The sequence below is a fragment of the Scyliorhinus torazame genome, chromosome 15 (assembly GCF_047496885.1).
Source record: "Scyliorhinus torazame isolate Kashiwa2021f chromosome 15, sScyTor2.1, whole genome shotgun sequence".
Classification (NCBI taxonomy): Eukaryota; Metazoa; Chordata; class Chondrichthyes; order Carcharhiniformes; family Scyliorhinidae; genus Scyliorhinus; species Scyliorhinus torazame.
The window spans coordinates 113,401,808-113,426,196 of record NC_092721.1 but is presented as its reverse complement, the minus strand read 5'-3'; the positions used below and the strand labels follow the sequence as shown (position 1 = coordinate 113,426,196).

Below are 24,389 nucleotides of genomic sequence, written 5' to 3'. Positions count from 1 at the left end.
TTAAAAGTTTGACTCCTGCTTGGGCTGTGAATACTTTACGATTCAATTTTGGATGATTTTGCTTCTTGACAAATATGAATTGATTGACTGCTGAAGATGTTGCTTGTTGTCACTTCACCAGCTGCTTGAAGGTGCAATTATTAAAATTATAGAGACAACATGAGTGTTGAAAGAAGTGACAGAGTTGATTTTAATAATCAACATTCAAAAAAATGACATTGTATGAGAAATTACAATCAGCGGGTTTCATTTCAATATAATCACCACGGAAACCATTGAGGTGAACACATTTTTAATAAAACCATCTTCAAAAAAGTTTGCTCCTTCTCACAGAATCTGTTCTCCTGCTTTCAAAGAGATTTTGATTGTGTTGCCTATTTAGAGGGAACACCTCATTGATGTGACAAGAAAATAGTGTTCAATTACACCCATCAACCCTGCACTCTGAGCATACTTTCAAAATCTCCTGAGAATACTTCAATTATGATTGGTACTTCCATGAAACACACCACACACCTTTCAATATAAAATAGAGCCGCTTTTCATCAAGGTTTTCATTTTTTAAACAATATTTTAAAGGGGAAAACTAGCATAATGCTCCAGCTTATGTGCTGCAGAAGGGAATTGGGACAGCTGATTTGACTTTTCCTTGTTTGGCAATTAGCCTCAACTTCCCACCAGAGAATCGTTCAGGTTAAAAAAAAGTACAATGCAGAGAGCTAGAAACAAGTAAGGAGCCACTGGAAATAGTTGGTGACACCTTGGTATTCCCTTTAACTCCTGATGTGTTCTTGACCTCACTTTAGCGATCAGACTTGCACCAAGTGACACAATGCAATTCCTCAGGGAAGGGACACTTGGAAAATGCATTCACCTGTGCCACTCTCTCTGCCCGCTTGGCTACTGAGAATGGACATTTGCCAACCACTCTGAAGAGAATCTCAGGAATTTTCCAAGAGGTAAACTTTGGGATGAGATTTGGGTCTAAGAGAGGGAATGGCAAATAAATAAGGGGATAGTGAAAATCAACAAGCTGATAAAATCTGTGACCAAAAGTTGATTTATTGTCATCACATCTCAGGTCAACCTACAGATATTCTTTTGTACACCACAATCACCAGCTTTGTCAATCATCACAAAATCATCGATTGCATTATGGAACTTACCAAATGCTTCTGATAGCCCATAAACTTTTTGGCTGTAAACATCAGTTTTGTCCCAGATGAAGTAATAGGATAGGTCAGGGGTAGCAGGAAACCACTTCTGGAAGAGTCGGCCTTCCACGGCCACCATGAGATGCACTTTCATTAGATTGAATGGGATGGAGGGGTGGGTCAGACTAATCCTCATGATTGATTTGTAGCCAGCATTGCGGCTGCTGACATAGTTCAGCTTCATCTTACTACCTGGAATATTTATCTCCTCTTGCAAAGCCTGTGAACAATAAAGGTAGAAAGACAATAGCAAATAATACATGAAAAAGAAATGTGAGCATTTGGCCACAATTTTTCCAGAGTGCATGAGAAATATAGGTTTGGAGCACAAACCACGAATGAGAAGAACAAGTTTTGTGCTTTTCATTCTCCACAATGAGGTTTTCAACTCTGTGAACAGTTATTTGTGGCCAAGCATCCCTCACAGAGTAAGTAAAACGCAGATAGCCCACTTCTGCTGTTTCAAGAGCAGAACAGACAGGAACCAGTTGAAAAGTCGCTTAAATTTTCCTGATGGTAACACCTGCTGGCTGGTGTGACAAGTTTCTAATTTTCTAATCTCAGAGTGCAAGTACCCTGGGCGCGATTCTCCGAAGTGGAGACAAAGTCCCGGCGCCGGAGTGAAAACAGGAGTGTTTCACTCCGGCGCCGGAGCCCGCTCCCAGCACCCTATTCTCCCACCCCCGGGGGGGGGGGGGCTAGGAGCGGCGTCGCGTATTTTACGTCCTCCCCGAGGCCGCCCCGCAAGATCCATCTTCTTGCGGGGCGGCGGAGGAAAGGAGGTCCTCCTTTAGAGAGGCTGGCCCGCCGATCGGTGGGCACCGATCGCAGGCCAGACCCCATTGGAGGCCCCCCCCCAGGTGCAGGAACCCCCCTCCACCCCCCCACAGGCCACCCCCCCAGCATTCCCGCCGGCAGCGACCAGGTGTGGACGGCGCCGGCGGGAACCTTTTGTGTTGGGGCGGCCGCTCGGCTCATCCGGGCTGGAGAATCGGCGCACGACTTTTGCAAACGGCGAGCGCCGATTCTCCGAGTGGCCAGGCGTGATTCTCGCGGCACTGGTTTGGGGGGGGGGGGGGGGCAGAATCGCGTGCGGGTGTCGGGGCGGCGTGGCGGGACTCGCGCGGTGCCCCGGCGATTCTCCCACCCGGCGTGGGGAGGGGGAGAATTCCGCCCCCTGTTTTTGGTAAAAATGGGGTCCGGCAGTGTGACACATTTGTATTACTCACACTTGACAATTCTATGAAAACGTCCATCACTTTATTCCATGAAGAGCAATGGTCAAACTGTTACATTCTGGGTCATTCTTCGTCTGAAGAACGATCATGGTCTTTATGTGCTGATTTTACACCCCACTCTGCTGGTGTTTGAATGTGGGGGAGATGGGAATATAAAACCCAGCAGGTGATCTTCCTGCCACCTATTGGCTTGCCTCCAACCAAATGTGTGGGTGGGGGGTGCATCGTGGCTGGAAGGCGTCTGGCACGTCCTCGCCCAATAGCCTATTAAGGCCCTTGAGTGACCAAATAGTGGACACTTAAGGAATTCATCCCACCTCATCAGTCCATGCCATACGGGAAGCTTAACAGCTTTAGCTGTGTAGGGTGGTATTGGGCAAAGGGTGGGGGGGGGGGCGTAGTGAAACCGCATTTGTGGGCTCTCTGGACCCAATAAGTGGAGCCCTCACCCTTCTAGGCCATCCCTCAGCTCTACTTAACCCCCCCCTCGGCCTCTTGAACACAATCACACCCTTGCCTCTCTTAGACATCCGACTTAACTGGGCTCCATGGTTTGGTGGGACTGCTACTGGCTGGCATTGCATTGCTGGGACAGCCGAGCTTCCGGACATCTGATTGGCCAGTAGCTCTTTAATGGGGGACTTCCTCTTGAGAAAGGGGCTTCCAACATTATATTGTTGGGGCAGCTGATTTTGGGCAGGCTCCCCAATGCCATTTTAGCCAGAGGATGGATGCGGGGACAGTAAAATCCCACCTGGAGTGAGAATAACATTTGGCACAACCTTTGGACATTTTTGGGCCATGGACCCAGAGCCACTAAGAAGAGATTGAGGATGTTGTTCCATGCAATCTAGTGGCAGCAATCTAGCAGAGGGAAGAAGCTTGTATAATCTCATTAATCAGGATTCATACCTTTGCACCAGAGAAGAAAGGAGCAATGCACAATCCACGTGTCACTAAGCCCCTCTAATTTTCATTATTACATTTGACCTAGTCAACCTCTTAAGACAATATGATATTTTTCATGTTTTTCTATGGCTATGAACTTACTTATTATTTCAAAAGTCCATCACACATAAACAAATCATGTACATCAGGCCATTGAATTTCTTTTTTTTAAAATTGAGAATACCCAATTTAACATGCCAACCCAGGCTATTGAATGTCTGATATGCATCCATCATACAATAATCCATAGCAGGAGCGCTGAATCATAATTTTTACCCCTCGATTTTGTATTTTGATTGGAATATTTTCACCTTGATACCAACTTCAATGTACTTGCCATGCAAGCATTTTTGCTGCAGTGTTCCTTGTAAGCATTAGGGATGAATAAAGGTGGAGGAGTAACTTTTTTTACACAGTACCTGTATTTCAGGAATGATGGGCCCTTTCTCCTGGCATGAGCCTGCAAATACCGTCAATGGCGATGGGGAGACAATTGGATTGGGACGTGCAAAATTACTCAGGTCACAGCTAGGTATCTCATTCTCTTCGTGCCTCATGATGACAGTGTCCATGACAAAGAAACGGTCCCAAGGCAGCCAAAGTGTATGCTCCTGAGTGATGAATGGAGAGCGCTCAAAGTGTATCGTGACCGAAATCCCTCCATTAGTCATCAAATCAAAGCTAGTATTTGGAGGACAGAACAAGACAATTTGTTTTCAAAAGAAGGTTTATTTTGTATAAAATAGCATGACAGATATAATTTTCCACTTTTGAGGAAGGATCTCAATAGCAGTGCACATCAGAAATTAGGGTAAACACTATGCATGATTTTCTAACCATCAATTTAAACGGACAGAAAACTATACAAAGTGCATGCATACATTTCCAATTCGTGTTGCTGACAAGTAAAGTTCCTGCCAAGATTACAAAGTTAACCATAATAGCATCTGTCAACTTCTTGGCAGCTTGTACTCTGGAACAGGTGCAGCAGGTAAAGGTCAAGCTTGTTGGTCAGGAGGTAGACATCTTTAATAAACTGATATTTAAGCACTTTTATTAATGTGCAATCTTGGAAGAACAGACTTATTTACACCAGAGTCGTCCATCATAAACAGGAACACATTCAGATGGAAACCGTGAAACGTTTGTCCTTTAAAGTATTGCCTCACTTAATATTTGTGCTGAATATAAAGGGCTGGGTGACCCATGGTGTTGCTTAGAATGAGTCTGATGTATGGAGTACAATATGTTGTATAAATTATTTGTAGTAAGTTTCAGTCACAATCGGAATTATCATGAGTTTTATTTTGCCAATTGTATTGCTGTGAGGCAGGAGGCACTAGATTGTTCCTTTCCTTCTTGCATGGGCTGCTTCTGTGATGTGCGCTATTGCTAACAGCTGCCTATGTGGGTTTGATGATCTGGCACCTTTGCCACTTGAATTCCAGATCAGATTTGTCTGTAACTAGCAGTGCAAACACTGCTGCGTTGCATTTCATAAGTGTTTCTCTGTTTCACTCCTGTATCTTTAGCTGGAACCCCCTTTATTTGTGCAAATGAGCTTTGCGTCAAAATGGTGATAGCAGAAGGGGAGAAGCCCAGAGGAAGTTCGTGATGATAGCTGAACCAGCAGCAGATTTCAGTGCAGACATTTTAAAGCACATTTCGGGCCCCTCTGTTCAACAGATATTGAGACAGTGAGGCAGGGGGAAGGAAGAACAAACATTCCACAGGCAATTCCAGCTACATTTCTTTAAATACTTTGAATGGGGAATTTCATGACTTGGCTTACTGGCACATTGTGGTACTTTGCCTCTGAGGGGCCATATGTTAACCACCATCATCAGTGGGCAGCACGGTAGCCTTGTGGATAGCACAATTGCTTCACAGCTCCAGGGTCCCAGGTTCGATTCCAGCTTGGGTCACTGTCTGTGCGGAGTCTGCACATCCTCCCCGTGTGTGCGTGGGTTTCCTCCGGGTGCTCCGGTTTCCTCCCACAGTCCAAAGATGTGCAGGTTAGGTGGATTGGCCATGATAAATTGCCCTTAGTGTCCAAAATTGCCCTTAGTGTTGGGTGGGGTTACTGGGTTATGGGGATAGGGTGGCGGTGTTGACCTTGGGTAGGGTGCTCTTTCCAAGAGCCGGTGCAGACTCGATGGGCCGAATGGCCTCCTTCTGCACTGTAAATTCTATGATAATCTATGATCACAAAGGTATTCTTCTTGCCCATGGTGGTGGACAATTAAATAACTCACTTGAGCAGGAGGCTCCAGGAAGGTAGGAACTCTGCAGATGGCTCTTTCATTTTTAAAATTATACTTAGTAACATTCTGAGTACGCAAGCTGACCAAGATAGCAAGCCAGAGAAGAATAGACAATATCCCTTGCTTAGATCACCAACTCTCCTGGGGGCTGTGGAAGACAGGATAACAGACTCCTGTGGGTGGACACACTTAATCACCCATAATTATTACTTACGACACCTTGAAGGAGCTGGCACTGACTGACAACTCTCTTAACCTTTGCTTGCAGGAGGCAAAACATGAGCATCGTGGCTGCTTACTCTTGAATAAAGTTGCTCATTGAACGGTGGGTCTGAGTAAAGTATAGTACCTGCCATCCTGTCGGCTGATGGTGTAACCATAGTTTGGATTGTTGACAAAGCTGATATTAACTCCAACCAAAGGGGTTCCATCGGCTGTCACTACTTGACCTCGTATCACACACGTGTGGCTGTAAGCAGCAGAAATAACAGCAAAATTAATATAGGTATAACTGTAATTCGATATTTTACAGTCATTCTAATTATACACAGGAGATACGTCCCTGTTTAGTGATACACTGTCCTAAAGTGAGTTACATTGGAAGGTCAGGAGAACTCCCAGAGACAATTCCAGCTACATTTCTTTAAATACTTTGAATGGGGAATTTCATGACTTGGCTTCCTGGCACATTGTGGTACTTTGTCTCTGAGTGGCCTCATGTTAACTACCATCATCACAAAGGTATTCTTCTTGCCCATGGTGGTGGACAATTAAATAACTCACTGGAGCAGGAGGCTCCAGGAATACTCCTATCTTCAATGATGGGGGAGCCCAGCTGATAAGCACAAAAGACAAGGGCAAAGCATTTGCAGCCAACTTCAGCCAGAAATACCAGGTCGATGATCTATCTTGGCCCTCTCTTGCGGTCCCTTGCACCTCTAATGCCAGTCATAAGCCAATTCAATTTTCTTGTGATATCAAGAAATGGCCGATGGTGCTAGATACTGCAAACAGGATACTGTGAGCCTATGGGCAACAGCACTGATGACTTGTGCTCCAGAACTAGCCGGAAATCCTAACAAAACTTTCATACAGCTACAACACTGGCATCTACCCAGCAATGTACAAAATAGCTCAGATATGCCTGTCCACAAAAAACAGGACAAATCCAACCTGGTCAATTACTGTCCCATCAGTCTACGATCAATCATCAGCAAAGTGATGGAAAGAGTCAGCAACAGTGTTGTCAAGCAGCACTTATTCAGCAACAATCTTCTCACTGATGCTCAGTTTGGGTTCTGCCTGACTCACTCAGCTCCAGACCTCATTACAGCCTTGATCCAAACATGGATAAAAGAGCTGAACTCGAGGGATAAGGTGAGAGTTATTGCCCTTCACTTCAAGAAAGCATTTGACGGAGTGTGGCATCAAGGAATCTTAACAAATCTGGAGTCAATGGGAATCGGGAGTGGGGTGGGGGGAGGGGAGAGAGAGAGAGAGAGAGAGAGAGAGAGGACGTCTCCACTGGTTGGCGTCATTCCTGGCACAAAGGAAGATGGTTGTGGTTGTTAGAGGTCAATCATCTCAGTTCAGGGATTTCACTGCAGGAGTTCTTCAGTATAGTGTCCTTGGCCCAACCATCTTCAGCTCCTTTGTGAATGACATTCCCTCCATCATAAGGTCAGAAATAGGGATGTTGGTCAGTACGGTGGCGCAGTGGGTTAGCCTGCAGCCTCATGGCGCCGAGGTCCCAGGTTCAATCCCGGCTCTGGGGCACTGTCTGTGTGGAGTTTGCACATTCTCCCCGTGTTTGCGTGGGTTTCGCCCCCACAACCCAAAGATGTGCAGGCTCGGTGGATTGGCCATGCTAAATTACCCCTTAATTGGAAAAAATGATTGGGTACTCTAAATTTATTTAAAAAAAAGAAATAGGGATGTTCACTGGTGATTGTATAATTTTAGCGCCATTTACAACTCAGATGCAGAAGCAGTCTATATTCCAATGTAGCAAGATGTGGACAATATCCAAGCTTGGGTTGACAAGTAACATTCGTGCCACACAAGTACCAGGCAATGACCATTTCTTCTTGCCATTCAATAGCATTACCCTTACCGAAAACCCCATCATCAGAATCCTGGGGGCGGGCAGTTACCATTAACCAGAAACTGAACTGGACCAGCCATATAAATACTGTGGCTACAGGAGCAGATAGGAGGTTGGGAAATCTGTGGTGAGTGACTCACCTCCTGACTTCCCAAAGCCTGTCCAACATTCACAAGACACAAGTTAGGAGTGTAATGGAATATTCTCGACACCATCCAGGACAAAGCAGCCTGCATGTTTGGGAGCCCTTCCACCTGTTTCAAAATTCACTCCCTCCACACCGATGCACAATGGCAGCAGTGTTTCTATCAAGTTGCACTGCAGCAACTCACCAAAGCTCTTTCAATAGCACCTTCCAAACCTGTGACCGCTACATAGAAGGACAAGGGCAGCAGATGCATGGGAACACCACCACTTGCAAGTTCCATTTCAAGCCACATACCATCCTGACTTGGAACTATATTACCGTTCCTTCACTGTTGCTGGGTCAAAGTCCTGTAACTCCCTCCATCACAGCAATGTGGGTGTCCCTATAGCATAGGGACTATGGTGGGTCTAGGCAGCAGCGCACCAACGCCTTGTCATGGGAAATTTTGGGGTGGCAATAGCCAGCAATGCCACATCCCATGAGCAAATAAAATAAAAGACATATATTCTAAAACTTACTTCCATTTTAATATATTAACAGACAAATATTGACTGAGTAATGGAATACCCGACGAAGAAATGCATTCTTAAAGGATCCTCTACCTGAAAATTACATTAATCACATAGAATAAAACACTGGTAAAATATAATATAATACAAATGGTTAATGAACACAAAGTATTCAATTTCTGATGTATACTTTCCTGATATTGCCTGTTGGAGAAGTAACTCAGGCTGTTTTAGTTTGCATTTAGTGCTCATTAAGAAATTCAGCAATTGTCCCTTATCCTTTATTACTTGTATCACTACTAACTTATCAAACCTTGCAACGTGGTATTATTTAACAAAATTCAGGAAATGGAAGGCAGGGAGGAACTCAGGAAAGCCCACCAGGGAATTGTTGGACCTGCAGTTGAAAAGTATCCGAGTGCTGTTGGACTTTATCCTAGGGTCTTAAAAGAAGTGTCCAGTGAAATCTTTCAGTGTTTCTCCAACTTTTTTTCCAGGGACACATTTTTACCAACCGGCCAACCTTCAGGACCCAACCCGGCCGACCTTCGCGACCCACGCCGGCCGACCTTCGCGACCCACGCCGGCCGGCCTTCGCGACCCACGCTGGCCGGCCTTCGCGACCCACGCCAGCTGACCTTTGCGGCCCATGCCAGCTGACCTGCGCGACCCACCATTTTCTCTAACCTTGTTTGCTGCTGACAAAAATGGAGGAAATGGTTTTGGGTCCCTCTGGCCCCAATGTCCCTCCGAACTTGTAAAAAAAAGGCTGCAACCGTATTAAAAAAATGCGGCCGCACTGCGCATGCATGCCCGATCGATCATCGGTGCGCGTGCGCAGTGCCGCCAAATTTTATTTATATGGTCGCGGCATTTTTGAAGGCCGCTTGCAGCCAGCATAGTTAAAAGCTGGCTGCTGTGGCTGTTGCACGCGAATTTGCGCGATCGGGAGCGCCGCAACAGACCACTCCACGACCCTCCCGACACCCAGCCGTGACCCACCCGCAGGTCGCACCCCAGAGTTTGACAATGCCTGAAATAGTTGATGCATTGTTTTTAAGTTTCCAAAATGTCTTAAATTCAGGAAAGGTTACACTTGATTCGAAAATAGTGAATGTAACTCCTTTATTCAAAACAGGAGGGTGAAAGAAAGTAGGAAACTACAGGCCAGTTAGCTTAATATCTGTCACAAGGAAAGTATTAGAAGCTATTATTAAAGATGGGCTGGATTCTCCGGTCTCCCAGCCGCGTGTTTCTCGCCATCGCGCCGTTAGCTGATGGCGGGATTCTCTACTCCCACCGCTCATCATTGGGATTTCCCATTGAAGCCACCCCACGCCACCGGGAAACCCACAGTTGGGGGTGAACTGCTGGTGGGAACAGAGACTCCCAACGCTTGGAGAATTCCGGCCATTGTAGCAGGGTACTAGGAAAAATTTAAGACAATCAGGCAGAGTCAACATTGCTTTGTAAAAGGGAAATCATGCTTAACTAATTTATTGGAGTACTTTGAAGATGTCACATGTGTTGTGGATAAAGGGGGTGTAATGTATCAGTCCTGGTACCTCATTTCATCTATGGGTGGATACAGTTCTTGGATTTCAATGGCATTTGAAAATGTGCCACCATTGAAGGTTATTGAGGAACATAAAAGCTCATGGTGTAGAGGGTAACATATTGGGATAGAAAGAAGATTGCTACCTAATAGGAAACAGAGTTGGCATAAATTCTCCGCCGGGTCGGAGAATCGCCGGGGCCTGGCGTGAATCCCGCCCCCGCCGGTTGCCGAAGTCTCCGGCACCTGAGATTCTGCGGGGGCGGGTATCGCGCAGCGCCGGTTGGCAGGCCCCCCCGCTCGATTCTCCGGCCCGGATGGGCCGAAGTCCCGCCGCTAAAATGCCTGTCCCGCCGGCGTAAATTAAACCACCTACCTTACCGGCGGGACAAGGCGGCGCGGGCGGGCTCCGGGGTCCTGGGGGGGGGGCGTGGGGCGATCTGGCCCCGGGATGTGCCCCACGGTGGCCTGGCCCACGATCGGGGCCCATTGATCCGCGGGCGGGCCTGTGCCATGGGGGGACTCTTTCCCTTCCGCCTCCGCCATGGTCTCCACCATGGCGGAGGCGGAAGAGACTCCCTCCACTGCGCATGCGCGGGAATGCCGTCAGCGGCCGCTGACACTCCTGCACATGCGCTGCCCGGAGATGTCATTTCCGCGCCAGCTGGCGGGGCACCAAAGGCCTTTTCCGCCAGCTGGCGGGGCGGAAATTCGTCCGGAGCCGACCTAGCCCCTCAATGTTGGGGCTCGGCCCCCAAAGATGCGGAGCATTCCGCACCTTTGGGGCAGCGCGATGCCCATCTGATTTGCGCCGTTTTGGGCGCCAGTCGGCGGACATCGCGCCGGCTCCAGAGAATTTCGCCCATGGTTCCTAAATTTGCTGGTGACACAGTAAATTGTGAAGAGGATATAAGGAGGCTACAAAGGGACATTGATACATAAGTGGGTGGGCAAAGATCTGGCAAATGGAATATAATGTGCAAAAATGTGAATTGTCCATTTTGGCAGGAAGAATAAAAGAGAAGCATTTTATCTAAATAGTGAGGGATTGCAGAGTTCTGAAATTCAGAGGGGTCTGGGTGTCTTAGTACATGAGTCACAAAAGACTAGCATACAGGGACAGCAAATAATTAGGACAGCCGATAGAATGTTAACATTTATTGCAAGAGAAATCGAATACAAAAGTAAGGAGGTAATGCTTCAATTGTACAGGGCATTGGTGAGACCACATCTGGAATACTGTGTATGGTCTCCTTATTTAAGGAAAGATGTAAATGCATTAGAAGCAGTTCAGAGAATGTTTACTGGACCAATACCTGTAATGAGCAGTTTGTCTTATGGGGAAAGGTTGGACAGGGTAGGCTTGTATCCACTGGAGTTTACAAGAGTAAGAGGCAACCTGATTGATACCTTTAAGATCTTTAAGGGTTTTGACAGGGTGGATGCAGAGAGGATGTTTCCTCATGTGGGAGAATCTGGGGGTCACTGTTTTAAAAAAAAGATTGCTCATTTAAGACAGAATTGAAGAGGATTTTTTTCTCTCAGAGGTTTGTGAGTCTTTGAAACTCTTCCTCAAACTGCAGCAGAAGCAGTCTTTGAATATTTTTAAGGTAGAGCTAGATAGATTCTTGATTAAGAATAGGGTGAAAGGTTATTGTGAGTAGGTAGGAATATGGGATTGAGGGGCGAAATTCTCCGGAAACGGCGCGATGTCCGCCGACTGGCGCCCAAAACGGCGCAAATCAGACGGGCATCGCGCCGCCCCAAAGGTGCGGAATCCTCCGCATCTTTGGGGGCCGAGCCCCAACCTTAAGGGGCTAGGTCGACGCCGGACGAATTTCCGCCCCGCCAGCTGGCGGAAAAGGCCTTTGGTGCCCCGCCAGCTGGCGCGGAAATGACATCTCCGGGTGGCGCATGCGCAGGAGCGTCAGCGGGCGCTGACGGCATTCCCGTGCATGTGCAGTGGAGGGAGTCTCTTCCGCCTCCGCCATGGTGGAGACTGTGGCGGAGGCAGAAGGGAAAGAGTGCCCTCACGGCACAGGCCCGTCCGCGGATCGGTGGGCCCCGATCGCGGGTCAGGCCACTGTGGGGGCACCCCCCGGGGCCAGATCGCCCCGCGCCCCCCCCAGGACCCCGGAGCCCGCCCGCGCCGCCGGTAAGGTAGGTGGTTTAATCTACGCCGGCGGGACAGGCATTTTGCGGCGGGACTTCGGCCCATCTGGGCCGGAGAATCGAGCGGGGGGGCCCGCCAACCGGCGCAATTCCCGCCCCCGCCGAATATCCGGTGCCGGAGACTTCGGCAACCGGTGGGTCGGGATTCACGCCAGCCCCCGGCGATTCTCCAACCTGGCGGGGGGTCGGAGAATCTCGCCCGAGGTTACAATCAGAGTGGCCTACTTCAGCTCTTAATGCGTTATGTTCATGTGTAAAATTCACAATCATTTTTGGGCATATACTTAGGCCTTCTTGAAAATATTGTTTGCGTTAAAGACAGTTTCTGTTCTGGATTGTTGGACTCAATTTTCAAGTGGGCATCTGAAACTTGGGGCGAAATTCTCCGTTATCGGCGGAAACTCCGCCGATCGGCGCAAAAAACGGCGCAAATCCCACTTGCGTCACGTCATAAAAATGGGCCGATAGTCTGCGGCCCGAAATGGGCTAGCAGCGACGTAACGGGATCCGCGCTTGCGCAGTGGTTCACGCCGTGCAGCGTCATACGCGCTGCACGGCGTGACGGCTCATAAGGTCGCGCAGCTCCCCCCCACCCGACCGGAACAGCCGACCGCAACACCCGACTTGATGGCTGGCCGTCGCTCAGCCCCGAGGTTCGAGTCACGCGATGTGGAGGCGCTCCTGGATGCGGTGGAGCAGAGGAGGGACGCCCTGTATCCCGGGCACGGCCGCAGAGTTGCCCCACGCCACAGCCGGCGTCTGTGGAGGGAGGTGGCAGAGGCCGTCACCGCTGTGGCCCTGACACCACGGACAGGCACCCAGTGCCACAAGAAGGTGAACGACCTCGTCAGAGCAGGCAGGGTGAGCCTCCCCCATATCCCCTCTCCCCCAAATCCCCCCCTCCCCCATATCCCCCCCTCCCCCATATCCCCCATATCCCCCCTCCCCCATATCCCCCCTCCCCCATATCCCCCATATCCCCCCTCCCCCATATCCCCCATATCCCCCCTCCCCCATATCCCCCATATCCCCCCTCCCCCATATCCCCCATATCCCCCCTCCCCCATATCCCCCATATCCCCCCTCCCCCATATCCCCCATATCCCCCCTCCCCCATATTCCCATATCCCCCCTCCCCCATATCCCCCCTCCCACATATCCCCCATATTCCCCCCTCCCCCATATCCCCATATCCCCCCTCCCCCATATCCCCCATATTCCCCCCTCCCCCATATTCCCATATCCCCCCTCCCCCATATCCCCCCTCCCACATATCCCCCATATCCCCCCTCCCCCATATTCCCATATCCCCCCTCCCCCATATCCCCCCTCCCACATATCCCCCATATCCCCCCTCCCACATATCCCCCATATTCCCCCCTCCCCCATATCCCCCATATCCCCCCTCCCCCATATCCCCCATATCCCCCCTCCCCCATATCCCCCCTCCCCCATATCCCCCATATCCCCCCTCCCCCATATCCCCCCTCCCCCATATCCCCCCTCCCACATATCCCCCATATTCCCCCCTCCCCCATATCCCCCATATCCCCCCTCCCCCATATCCCCCATATTCCCCCCTCCCCCATATTCCCATATCCCCCCTCCCCCATATCCCCCCTCCCACATATCCCCCATATCCCCCCTCCCCCATATTCCCATATCCCCCCTCCCCCATATCCCCCCTCCCACATATCCCCCATATTCCCCCCTCCCCCATATCCCCCATATCCCCCCTCCCCCATATCCCCCATATCCCCCCTCCCCCATATCCCCCATATCCCCCCTCCCCCATATCCCCCCTCCCCCATATCCCCCATATCCCCCCTCCCACATATCCCCCATATTCCCCCCTCCCCCATATCCCCCATATCCCCCCTCCCCCATATCCCCCATATCCCCCCTCCCCCATATCCCCCATATCCCCAAGTGAATCCAGCCCTAACCTTGACCTCTGCAATGCACGCGCAACCGATGGCGTGCATTCATATACCTGCCTAACACTGTTGCCTTTTACCCCTGCCACCACCCCCCCCCCCAGGAGAAGCGCGCACACAACAATAGGGAGCATGTGAGGACTGGAGGAGGGCCCGCTGATGAGAGGCCACTGACCGTACACGAGGAAAGGGCCCTGGAACTGGCTGGCGGACCTGACGACCGGGAGGTTGCTGATGCAGAGGTCGGGGCCCTACGAGCAAGTGAGCCACCAACAGCCCGTCCCCATATCCCCCCTCCCCTATATCCCCCTCTCCCGTATCACCTGATCACTGCCTGATGTCTAACCATGCATGCTTCATTGTGTATCGCAGGACCAAACGTCCAGGCACCCATCCCCGCAGATGCAGACCGCCCGCAGGATGCCCCTCCGAGACCACGGGAGACGGAGAGACCCGCACCCTCCAGCATGCGACGCCCGCAGGATGCCCCTCGGAGACCACGGGAGACGGAGAGACCCGCACCCTCCAGCATGCGACGCCCGCAGGATGCCCCTCGGAGACCACGGGAGACGGAGAGACCCGCACCCTCCAGCATGCGACGCCCGCAGGATGCCCCTCGGAGACCACGGGAGACGGAGAGACCCGCACCCTCCAGCATGCGACGCCCGCAGGATGCCCCTCGGAGACCACGGGAGACGGAGAGACCCGCACCCTCCAGCATGCGACGCCCGCAGGATGCCCCTCGGAGACCACGGGAGACGGAGAGACCTGGAGCAACAGGGAGACGACACCCCCGTCACGTGCGGGAGCGACCACCCAGCGATGAGGGGGGCAGCCACAGGCCCCCGTCACATCCGAGCCAGGACACCACTACCCAGGACACCACTATCCAGGACACCCCTACCCGGGACACCACTACCCAGGACACCCCTACCCGGGACAGCACTACCCGGGACAGCACTACCCAGGACACCCCTACCCGGGAAGACGAAATACCGGACAGTGACTCAGAGTGGATGGGTGGAGACGAACCCCCACCCCAAAGTGCCATGGACTCAGAGTGGGACGAAGAGCACGACACAACGCCACTGCTGTCACCAACACCCTCCACCATCGCAGAAACACTCACCACGGTTGGGCACTTTAGTGATGAGGCGTCTGGTACACTCACTGGTGCGCACAACACAGCCGTCCCGGTACAGCAGGTGGAGGTAGGAGCAGCAGAGGGACCGGGCGGTCGGAGGGCAGCCCAGGCCAAGCGAACATCTGCCGCCCAGATGGATCCCGGGTTCCTGCAGTTACCACACCCACACATAGATCCGATGCAACCACCGACACGGAGACGAGCGAATAGGGTGACGGGTGGCTTGCGGCGGCTGCGGTCGCAGGTGGAGGAGTCCACCCGCGTCCAGGAGCTGGGAGTGGTCCCGGTCATGCGTGCCACCCAGGCTGACACCGCACGGGTGGCGTCCGCGGTGGAGGCAATGGGTGCGACGGTGTCAGACATGGGGAATGGTTTGCGAGGCCTGGGGCCTTCCGTGCAGGCGGCGTCTGTGGCCCAGGAAATGGCTGCCCTCTCACAGGAGGCCATGAGCCAGTGTCAGCGCCAGATGGCAGAGGCGCTCAACGCCATAGCCCAGTCTCAGCAGGCCATGGCCCAGTCTCAGCAGGCGATAGCCCAGTCTCTGCAGGCCATGGCCCAGTCTCTGCAGGCCATGGCCCAGTCTCAGCAGGCCATCGCTGAGGGCATCGGCGCCAGTGGCCATGTGCGAGCTGGCGTCGCACTGTCGCAGACAGGGTTCGACAACCCCCTGGGCTCCATGGCTGCAAACCTGCAGACCCCTGTCGATACCAGCACGGGCCTCCAGGACTGGCAGCGCCAGATGTCGGGGGCGCGTCGGATGGCCAGTCCGTTCGCATCCCCCACCCATGTAGAGGCCTGGGGGCCATCGGGCACCCCGAGGGAGGAGGAGGTGGTGTGGTCCGTCCCGGCTCCCTCTGTAGGGGAGGTCCCGGTACACCGCGACACCTCGGACTCCCCCCCTTCCGTCCCAGGTGCATCGGGTGGGCAACGGGCAGGACAGGCTGGCAGCTCGCCATCCCAGTCGCCCGGGCCGCAGCCTGGCCCATCTAGGCCAGGACGCCCCAGGAAACGGCCGCCAAAGGGATCCAGTGTCAGAGGGCAGGAATCACAGGAGTCCACCTCCAGTTCTGCTGTACCGTCTGGGGAACCACGTAGACGTAGTCAAAGGGCCCGTAAGGCCAAACAATTAGACACTGAGTAAGTTGGCACGGGTGCAGGGCACAGATGAGTTTTAGGCGCTAGGGCACGTGCATGAACTCCTTTGGTTATTAAAGTCAATGTTACACCTACCGAAGCTGCCTTTGTGCTCTGTCCAAAGTGTGCGGGGGTGTCATGTACGTTGAGCGCAAGTGTGTGTGTGAGGGGTGGTCTTACCTCAGCCCCAGGTGAGTCTGCCCCCTTCCCCCTGGGCCGCCATCAACATCCCCCGGGCAGAGGACGGGACCGTGCGCTGCAGTGTCACAGCCGCATGCAGGGATGGTCCGGGTGGATGGTGGTACTGTGGCCATGGGTCAGACATAGTCCAACGATGTAGAGCCAGGAGCTCATCGGAGGCGGGCTGTCATCATTCTCCATGGCCTGCGATAGACACGCGTCCACCCGCAACTGGGTGAGCCCGGCCCGTTGTGCCGCCGGTGGATCGGCAATTGGGAGTGGGGGGGTGGTGTGCATGCGGGTGGGGTGTGTGGGGTTGGGGAGGGGGGTGATGGTGCTGGGTGGATGGATGGGTGGGGGGTGTGGGTGGTCGGCTGTTGTCATGGTGTGCGGTCTGTGGCCATACTACCCGATTCCCACGCCCATCTAGTCAGTGAAGCGGGCGTCTATCAGTCTGTCCCGTGCCCGCTGGGCCAGCCGGTAACGGTGGACAGCCACCCGTCTGTGTCTACCCCGTCTGCCCTGACCATTGCCCCCATCCCCCTCATCTGGGGAGGACTGGGCCTCTTCCTGCTGCTCCTCCATTCCGCCCTCCTCTGCCTGCGGCACATCGCCCCTCTGCTGGGCTATGTTGTGCAGGACGCAGCACACCACAATGATGCGGCCGACCCTATCTGACCGATACTGGAGGGCGCCCCCAGAGAGGTCCAGGCACCTGAAACGCATCTTCAGCACGCCAAAGCACCTCTCGATCACTCCCCTTGTCGCTACATGGGCATCATTGTAGCGGTTCTCCGCCTCATTGCGTGGCCTCCGTATAGGCGTCATCAGCCACGATCGCAATGGGTAGCCCCTGTCGCCCAGCAACCAGCCCCTCAGCCGGGGATGGCGTCCCTCGTACATGCCGGGGATGGATGACCGCGACAACACGAATGAGTCGTGTACACTGCCTGGGTAACGGGCGCAGACGTGCAGGATCATCATGCGGTGGTCGCAGACCACCTGTACGTTCATCGAATAGGTCCCCTTCCTATTAGTGAACACGGCCCTGTTATCTGCAGGTGGCCGCACGGCGACGTGCATCCCATCGATCGCGCCCTGGACCATGGGGAACCCGGCAATGGCAGAGAAGCCCACGGCCCGGGCATCTTGGCTGGCCCGGTCCACGGGGAAGCGGATGTAGCGGTGCGCCATGGCATAAAGGGCATCTGTCACTGCCCGGATGCACCGATGCACCGATGTCTGCGATATGCCGGACAGGTCCCCACTCGGTGCCTGGAATGACCCCGTTGCATAAAAGTTCAGGGCCACCGTAACCTTGACGGACACGGGGAGAGGGTGTCCCCCGCCAGTGCCACGCGGTGACAGGTGTGCCAGCAGGTGGCAGATGTGTGCCACGGTTTCCCGGCTCATCCGGAGTCTCCTCCTGCATTCCCGGTCCGTGAGGTCCTGGTATGACTGCCGGGGCCGGTACACACGGGGCGCCCTCGGGTGCCTCCGTTGCCGTGGGGCCGCGACGTCCTCCTCCCCCTCCTCGTCCTGTCGGTCAGGTGTCCCTCCAGCCTGGGCGGCTGCCGCCTGCCCCTCTGCGGCAGCCTGCGCCGCCTCTCTGGCACGCTCCTCCTCCTCCTCCTCCTCATCCAGGGCAACATAGACATGAGCGGCTGCCACCACGGCGGCCAACATCGCTGGATGATCTGAAAACATGACGACCTGGTGGGGGGGAGGGGAACGACGACATGTCATCATTGCCCATATCCCCTCCTCCCCCCAGCCAGGTGGCATGGACCGCAAGGGTCCAACTGTTGGAGGCTGGCACCTGGCCAGGTGGACCAACTCATTTGCCCTCCCATCACCCACCCCGGCACGGACCCCCCCCGCCCCAACCTCCACCCCGGCACGGAACCCCTCCCCAACCTCCACCCCGGCACGGACCCCCCCCCCAACCTCCACCCCGGCACGGACCCCCTCCCCAACCCCCAACCTCCACCCCAGCACGGACCCCCCCCCCAACCTCCACCCCGGCACGGACCCCCTCCACAACCCCCAACCTCCACCCCGGCACGGACCCCCTTCCCAACCTCCACCCCGGCACGGACCCCCTCCCCAACCTCCACCCCGGCACGGACCCCCTCCCCAACCCCCAACCTCCACCCCAGCACGGACCCCCCCCCCAACCTCCACCCCGGCACGGACCCCCTCCACAACCCCCAACCTCCACCCCGGCACGGACCCCCTCCCCAACCTCCACCCCGGCACGGACCCCCTCCCCAACCTCCACCCCGGCACGGACCCCCTCCCCAACCTCCACCCCGGCACGGACCCCCTCCCCAACCTCCACCCCGGCACGGACCCCCTCCCCAACCTCCACCCCGGCACGGACCCCCCCCCCAACCTCCACCCCGGCACGGACCCCCTCCCCAACCCCCAACCTCCACCCCGGCACGGAACCCCTCCCCAACCCCCAACCTCCACCCCAGCACGGACCCCCCCCCCAACCTCCACCCCGGCACGGACCCCCTCCACAACCCCCAACCTCCACCCCGGCACGGACCCCCCCCCCAACCTCCACCCCGGCACGGACCCCCTCCCCAACCCCCAACCTCCACCCCGGCACGGACCCCCTCCCGGCACTCCCCCGGAGCCCAGCCTACTCTAACCACCCCCCCCCCCCCCCGCCGCACACACACACAAGCCGACACACACCTCTCCTCAGGCAATCAGTCTGCGGCCACGCCATTTCCTGCCCAGAGCCAACCCCCCAGGCCGTCACTCACCTCCTCGCTGGTCGGCGTGAGCCTGGAGCACCGGGTCACGCCGATGAAAAGGAGGTTTGATTGACGTCGACGTGAACGGTCATCACGTCGACGGGACTTCGGCCCATCCGGAAGGGAGAATATCGGCAGGCCGAAAATCGGCTGCCTTGCGCAGACCCGTGACATTCTCCGCGGCAGCGGCGCCATTAACGCCCCGCCGACTTTTCTCCCTTCGGAGACTTCGGCGGGGGCGGGGGCGGGATTCACGGCGGCCAACGGCCATTCTCCGACCCGGCGGGGGGTCGGAGAATGACGCCCTTGATGTCAGGAGCATTTGCAAATCCTTTCGCCTATGAGCTTTGGCAGCATGCTGAATGGCACAACTTTACATCGGGTTACCTTCTAATTGGCCACCTCGATGTTTGCCATCCAATTAAGTATGGCAGGTGTAACAGGTGCGTGTGGGACCCAATGAATGCATCCACAGGACTGATTAGCCAACTGCTCAATTGGATAGACGACAGCAGTGCTGAGGCAGAAGATGTGCACAAAGGCACTACAAAATGGAGGCACTGCTCTCTGGAAGTTGCAGAATGTTCCACAGCAAAGAAGGCCCAGAGCAGTTTGGGCCATCAATGTGGAAAAGGAACCCCTCCACAAGAATGATTTTGGCTGAGGCTGTGGACATTGAACCTTATGACTCCATCATTGGGGCAAGGAGGGCCGGCTCCGATGGCTTTCCTACCAGGGTGACCAAATGATCTGTGTTTCATGGGATGTCCTTCAATTTAGTTGATTATCCCACGTTCTATACCATTTCCTCCCAGGATGCCACTTCTCCCATATTTCTGGTGCAGCAACTTGAAGTCTGCTGGAGAGTTTCCTTGTTACTGCCTTTGGTGCTTACACACTGGTTTAATGTCAGCCCACTTGGCCACGAGATAGGAACAGGTCTGAGATCTATTGTTGGACTGGAGCATTGGATGTGAGGGGTGGGAGGCTGAATTCAGGGCTGGGCCCAGGTCCGGGCCCAGGTCCAGCAGCCCCGAGCCGGGGGTTGGATATGCCGGGGGCATAACAACACAAACCCATGTCTTGAATGGGAGAATCAGACCCGCGTCTCGAAGTGGGATGTCCTGAGTCTCAGGTGAGGATGTCAGTCCTAAACCTCGAGCAGGATGGGTGAGATGATGGCCCTTAAGTGAGTCTTTAAATGTCTTGACTGGATGGACCGGGTTGCCAATTCCCGTTGCAGCCTGGCCCTGGGAAACCTGTCTGGAGAAAGGACAGCTTCGGGAACCTATCCCAATGGTGTTTTACAGTCCCTTCTCAGCAACCTACAATTTCCAAAGCTGCCTCCAAAAGGCCAGGAAGGTTCCAGCCATTGACTGTCACTGAACTGGAAAAATAAAAATGAACTCCTGCACCGTGTCGATCACTGCTTTGATTGGCTCCACCTGGAAGTCAGCATATAATGTTTTATCCAGACGGGTATCCTGAGAAGGAGGGAAGTGCAGAAACATGATAAGCAATGAAATGTGAAATGTGCTCTTTTAAAACTGTGGATCATGGTTATTACTGATTTGTATCATAATCACTTTATTATTCTAGGTCACTGAGCCAGTCATTCCAATGAATTTTATGGATCAGTGAAAAAAATATCATCATTCAGCACCTCAACAAATATTTTAATATTCTCAGGAAGATTAGGGGTGAATTAACTTTCCTAATTTGTGTCCTCTTGTTTTTTTCCTTTCACTTTTCTGGATGGTAGATGATTCCTTGTCCTAGACCACTTACACCTAGAATCCATAAAACAGAAACATGCTATTTGACCTTACTGATCTGTGTCACGCAGTCTATGAGCTTTCTCTCATTCTAATTACCTCTTCCCATTGCAACTCATTTTCTTCCACTTTCCCTCACGTGACTTTCCTTCAGCACTCCATTTGGAAATGAGTTCCCGCATAAGGAAATTCATCTGAAAATCTTTATTTGATCTGTTTAGTGACCTCATATTTTTGCTTCTTGTACTTGCTATACTCACCAGTGGAAACAATTGCTTCACCTTTAGCCCATCAAACCCTTCATAATAAAAGCTTTAGCAGGGCTCTCCTCTCCACAGCAAGAACCCTGGGCTGTTTAACATTTCTTGATCATTGCATTCTCTCAATTCTGGCAATGTCCTCTTAAATATTTTGTATATCCTTTAAGGTGTCAGTATCATTTTTGCTAAACAGAAACTAGATCTGCATTCCAATCACTCAAGCATGTGATTGCGATGCACTTACTGCTCTTTGTTGTGGTTGATGTTTGTACACATTGTGATTTCAGCACTTAGAGTCACTCATCTATGAAGGGAGATAAGTGAATCAAGGCTGCAACTGTTTTGTGGAAGCTGTCGATCACAGCCCACTGCGAGATATGAATGAATGGCTTGAAGCTAATGGATCGGAGAGATTGAAACACAGATCACAGCTGTTCTCCTTCCAGGAATGGTCACAGAAGCTTCCAGGCAAGTGTTACACCTGTACATTTTTCATTGCTCTGCCTGGACTGCTCGCTAGCTTCCAGACAGGGGTCTCTTTGCTTGGGGGGGGGGGGGGGGATCTTTTTAATTAGGGGGTCTCTGTGGTGGGGGGTGTTCCTTTAGTTAAGGGGTGCCTGTAGGGGGTTCCTTTAGTTAGGGGGTATTGTGCGGGTCCCTCTAGTTAGGGGGTCTCTGTGGGGGGATTTTTCAGTTAGGGGTCTCTACGGGGTCTCCCTATTAAGCGAGTCCCTGGGGGAATCTCCTTATTAAGGGGGCCCCTGGGGCAGTCTCCCTATTAAGTGGGTCCCTGGGGGGTTGTCTCCCTATTAAGAGGGTCCCGGGTGTTCTCCATATTAAGGGAGTCCCTGGGGATCTCCCTATTAAGTGGGTCCCTCGGGGCTCTCTTTGTCAAGAGGGTCACTGGGGGGGGTATTCCCTATTAAGGGGGCCCTGGGGGGGGTCTCCCTATTAAAAGGCCCCTGGGGTGAGGTTTCCCTATTTTTCTATTCTCTGCCGCATCGGGGACCCCGCTACCAGCGGCGGGTGGCGGAGAATCCAAGCCTATTTCTTTTTGTATTTTACTGTCCTCTGGGTGTTATTGGATTGGATTTGTTTATTGTCACGGGTACCGAGATACAGTGAAAAGTATTTTCCTGCGAGCAGCTCATACAGATCATTTAGTCCATGAAAAGGAAGTACATAATAAGGCAACACAAGGTACACAATGTAAATACACAGACACCGGCATCGGGTGAAGCGTAGCTATCAATTGTAATTTCTGATATGGCCCCTTTAATTCCGCAGTACAAATAATTTATGTGTATGATAAATAGTGGTCCGAGCACTGATCTCTTCAAGATAACCGTCTATCAGTCTGAGAAGCCTCCCTTAACTCTTTGCTCTTTTTGTTGCTTTTAGTGATCTTTCAGTCCGTTCTACTACCCGATACCTGACTTCACATGCTCTGACCTAATTTATGAATCTCTTGTTGCAAATATCTAGCTATTAATTTAGAATATGTTTCAGAATATAAGAGGACATTTGGTTGAGAAATTGGTACAAACAATTCTGATATAAATGCAATTCAAAAAGGCCTGGGTTTATTGGTCTGCGTTTGTATTGGTGATTGCTTTGCTCAGCACCTTCGGTCTGTGCGCATTCAGGGCCCTGACGTTCCTGCTGTTTACCATTTTAACACAAGACCCTGCTCCCATGCCCACATAGAATCACAGAATTTACAGAACAGAAGGTGGACATTCGGCCCATCAAGTCTGCACCAGCTCTTGGAAAGAGCACCCTACTTCAACCCACGCCTCCACCCTATCCCCATAGCACAGTAACCCCAGCTAACCTTTTTTTTTTGGACACCAAGGGCAATTTATCATGGCCAATCCACCTAACCTGCACATCTTTGGACTGTGGGAGGAAACCGGAGCACCTGGAGGAAACCCATGCAGATACGGGGAGAATGTGCAGACTCCGCACAGACAGTGACCCAAGCCGGGAATCGAACCTGGGACTCTGGAGCTGTGAAGCCACTGTGCTACCGCGCTGCCCAGGTCTGTCCTTGGCCTGCTACAATGTACCAGTGAAGCCCAATGGTCCCAGGTTCCGGCTTGGGTCACTGCCTGTGCGGAGTCTGCACATCCTCCCGTGTGTGCGTGGGTTTCCTCCGGGTGCTCCGGTTTCCTCCCACAGTCCAAAGATGTGCAGGTTAGGTGGATTGGCCATGATTAATTGCCCTTAGTGTCCAAAATTGCCCTTAGTGTTGGGTGGGGTTACTGGGTTATGGAGATAGGGTGGAGGTGTTGACCTTGGGTAGGGTGCTCTTTCCAAGAGTCTGTGCAGACTCGATGGGCCGCATGGCCTACTTCTGCACTGTAAATTCTATGAAGACCAAAACTGCACACAATATTCTAGGTGTGGCCTCACCAAGGCCCTGTATAATTACTAACATGGAGCACCAGTTTCAGGACATCACTTTATTGAGCAGCCCCATAGAAGGCTCGGACATTCCTTGGACAATTACAATACTGCTAATGCTGGTAGGCTCAGATCTTCATTACTTTTCATGTTACATCCAACACTGGCATTTTATTTTCAGTAATGTAGATGCAAAACAAAGGCTCCAAAAATCTGACTTCATTATGATAATGCCTTTTAATCTTCCAATTTCTTCTTAAAATTTTCAAAGATGCCTCACTCACAGCACCATTCAGGGTGGTTGGAGAGAGGATGTTTTCTCTTGTCGGCGAATCTAGAACTAGTGATCACTGAATAAAACTAAGGGGTCACAAATTTCAGACTGAGATGAGGAGAACTTTCTTCTCTCAAAGGGTCGTCAGCCTTTGGAACTCCCTTCCTTAAAAGACAGTGGAAGCAATATTTTTAAAGCAAAGGTAGGGAGATTCTGGAGGGTCAAAGTTTATCAGGGGTAGGCAAGAGGTTACATTTCGATCAGTCAGATGAGTCTTGAATGGCGGAGCAGGCTCAAGGGGATGAGTGGCCCACTCATGCTCCTTATTCATATGTTTTCTGTAATCTTTGTGAGTTTAA

General features: G+C 52.6%; 1 protein-coding gene across 11 annotated transcripts in view; it reads right to left on the bottom strand.

Moving 5' to 3' along the window:
* The window catches only part of tenm4 (teneurin transmembrane protein 4), a 3,407,721-nt gene that overhangs the window by 95,579 nt on the left and 3,287,753 nt on the right, over positions 1-24,389 (bottom strand). For all 11 annotated transcript variants that reach the window (XM_072476554.1, XM_072476555.1, XM_072476556.1 and 8 more), the window contains 3 exons: positions 6,014-6,133; positions 3,820-4,081; positions 1,167-1,434 (listed from right to left, as the gene is read on the bottom strand). In XM_072476554.1, the coding sequence (XP_072332655.1) occupies positions 1,167-1,434; positions 3,820-4,081; positions 6,014-6,133 (650 nt within the window). The remainder of the gene's footprint in view (positions 1-1,166; positions 1,435-3,819; positions 4,082-6,013; positions 6,134-24,389) is intronic.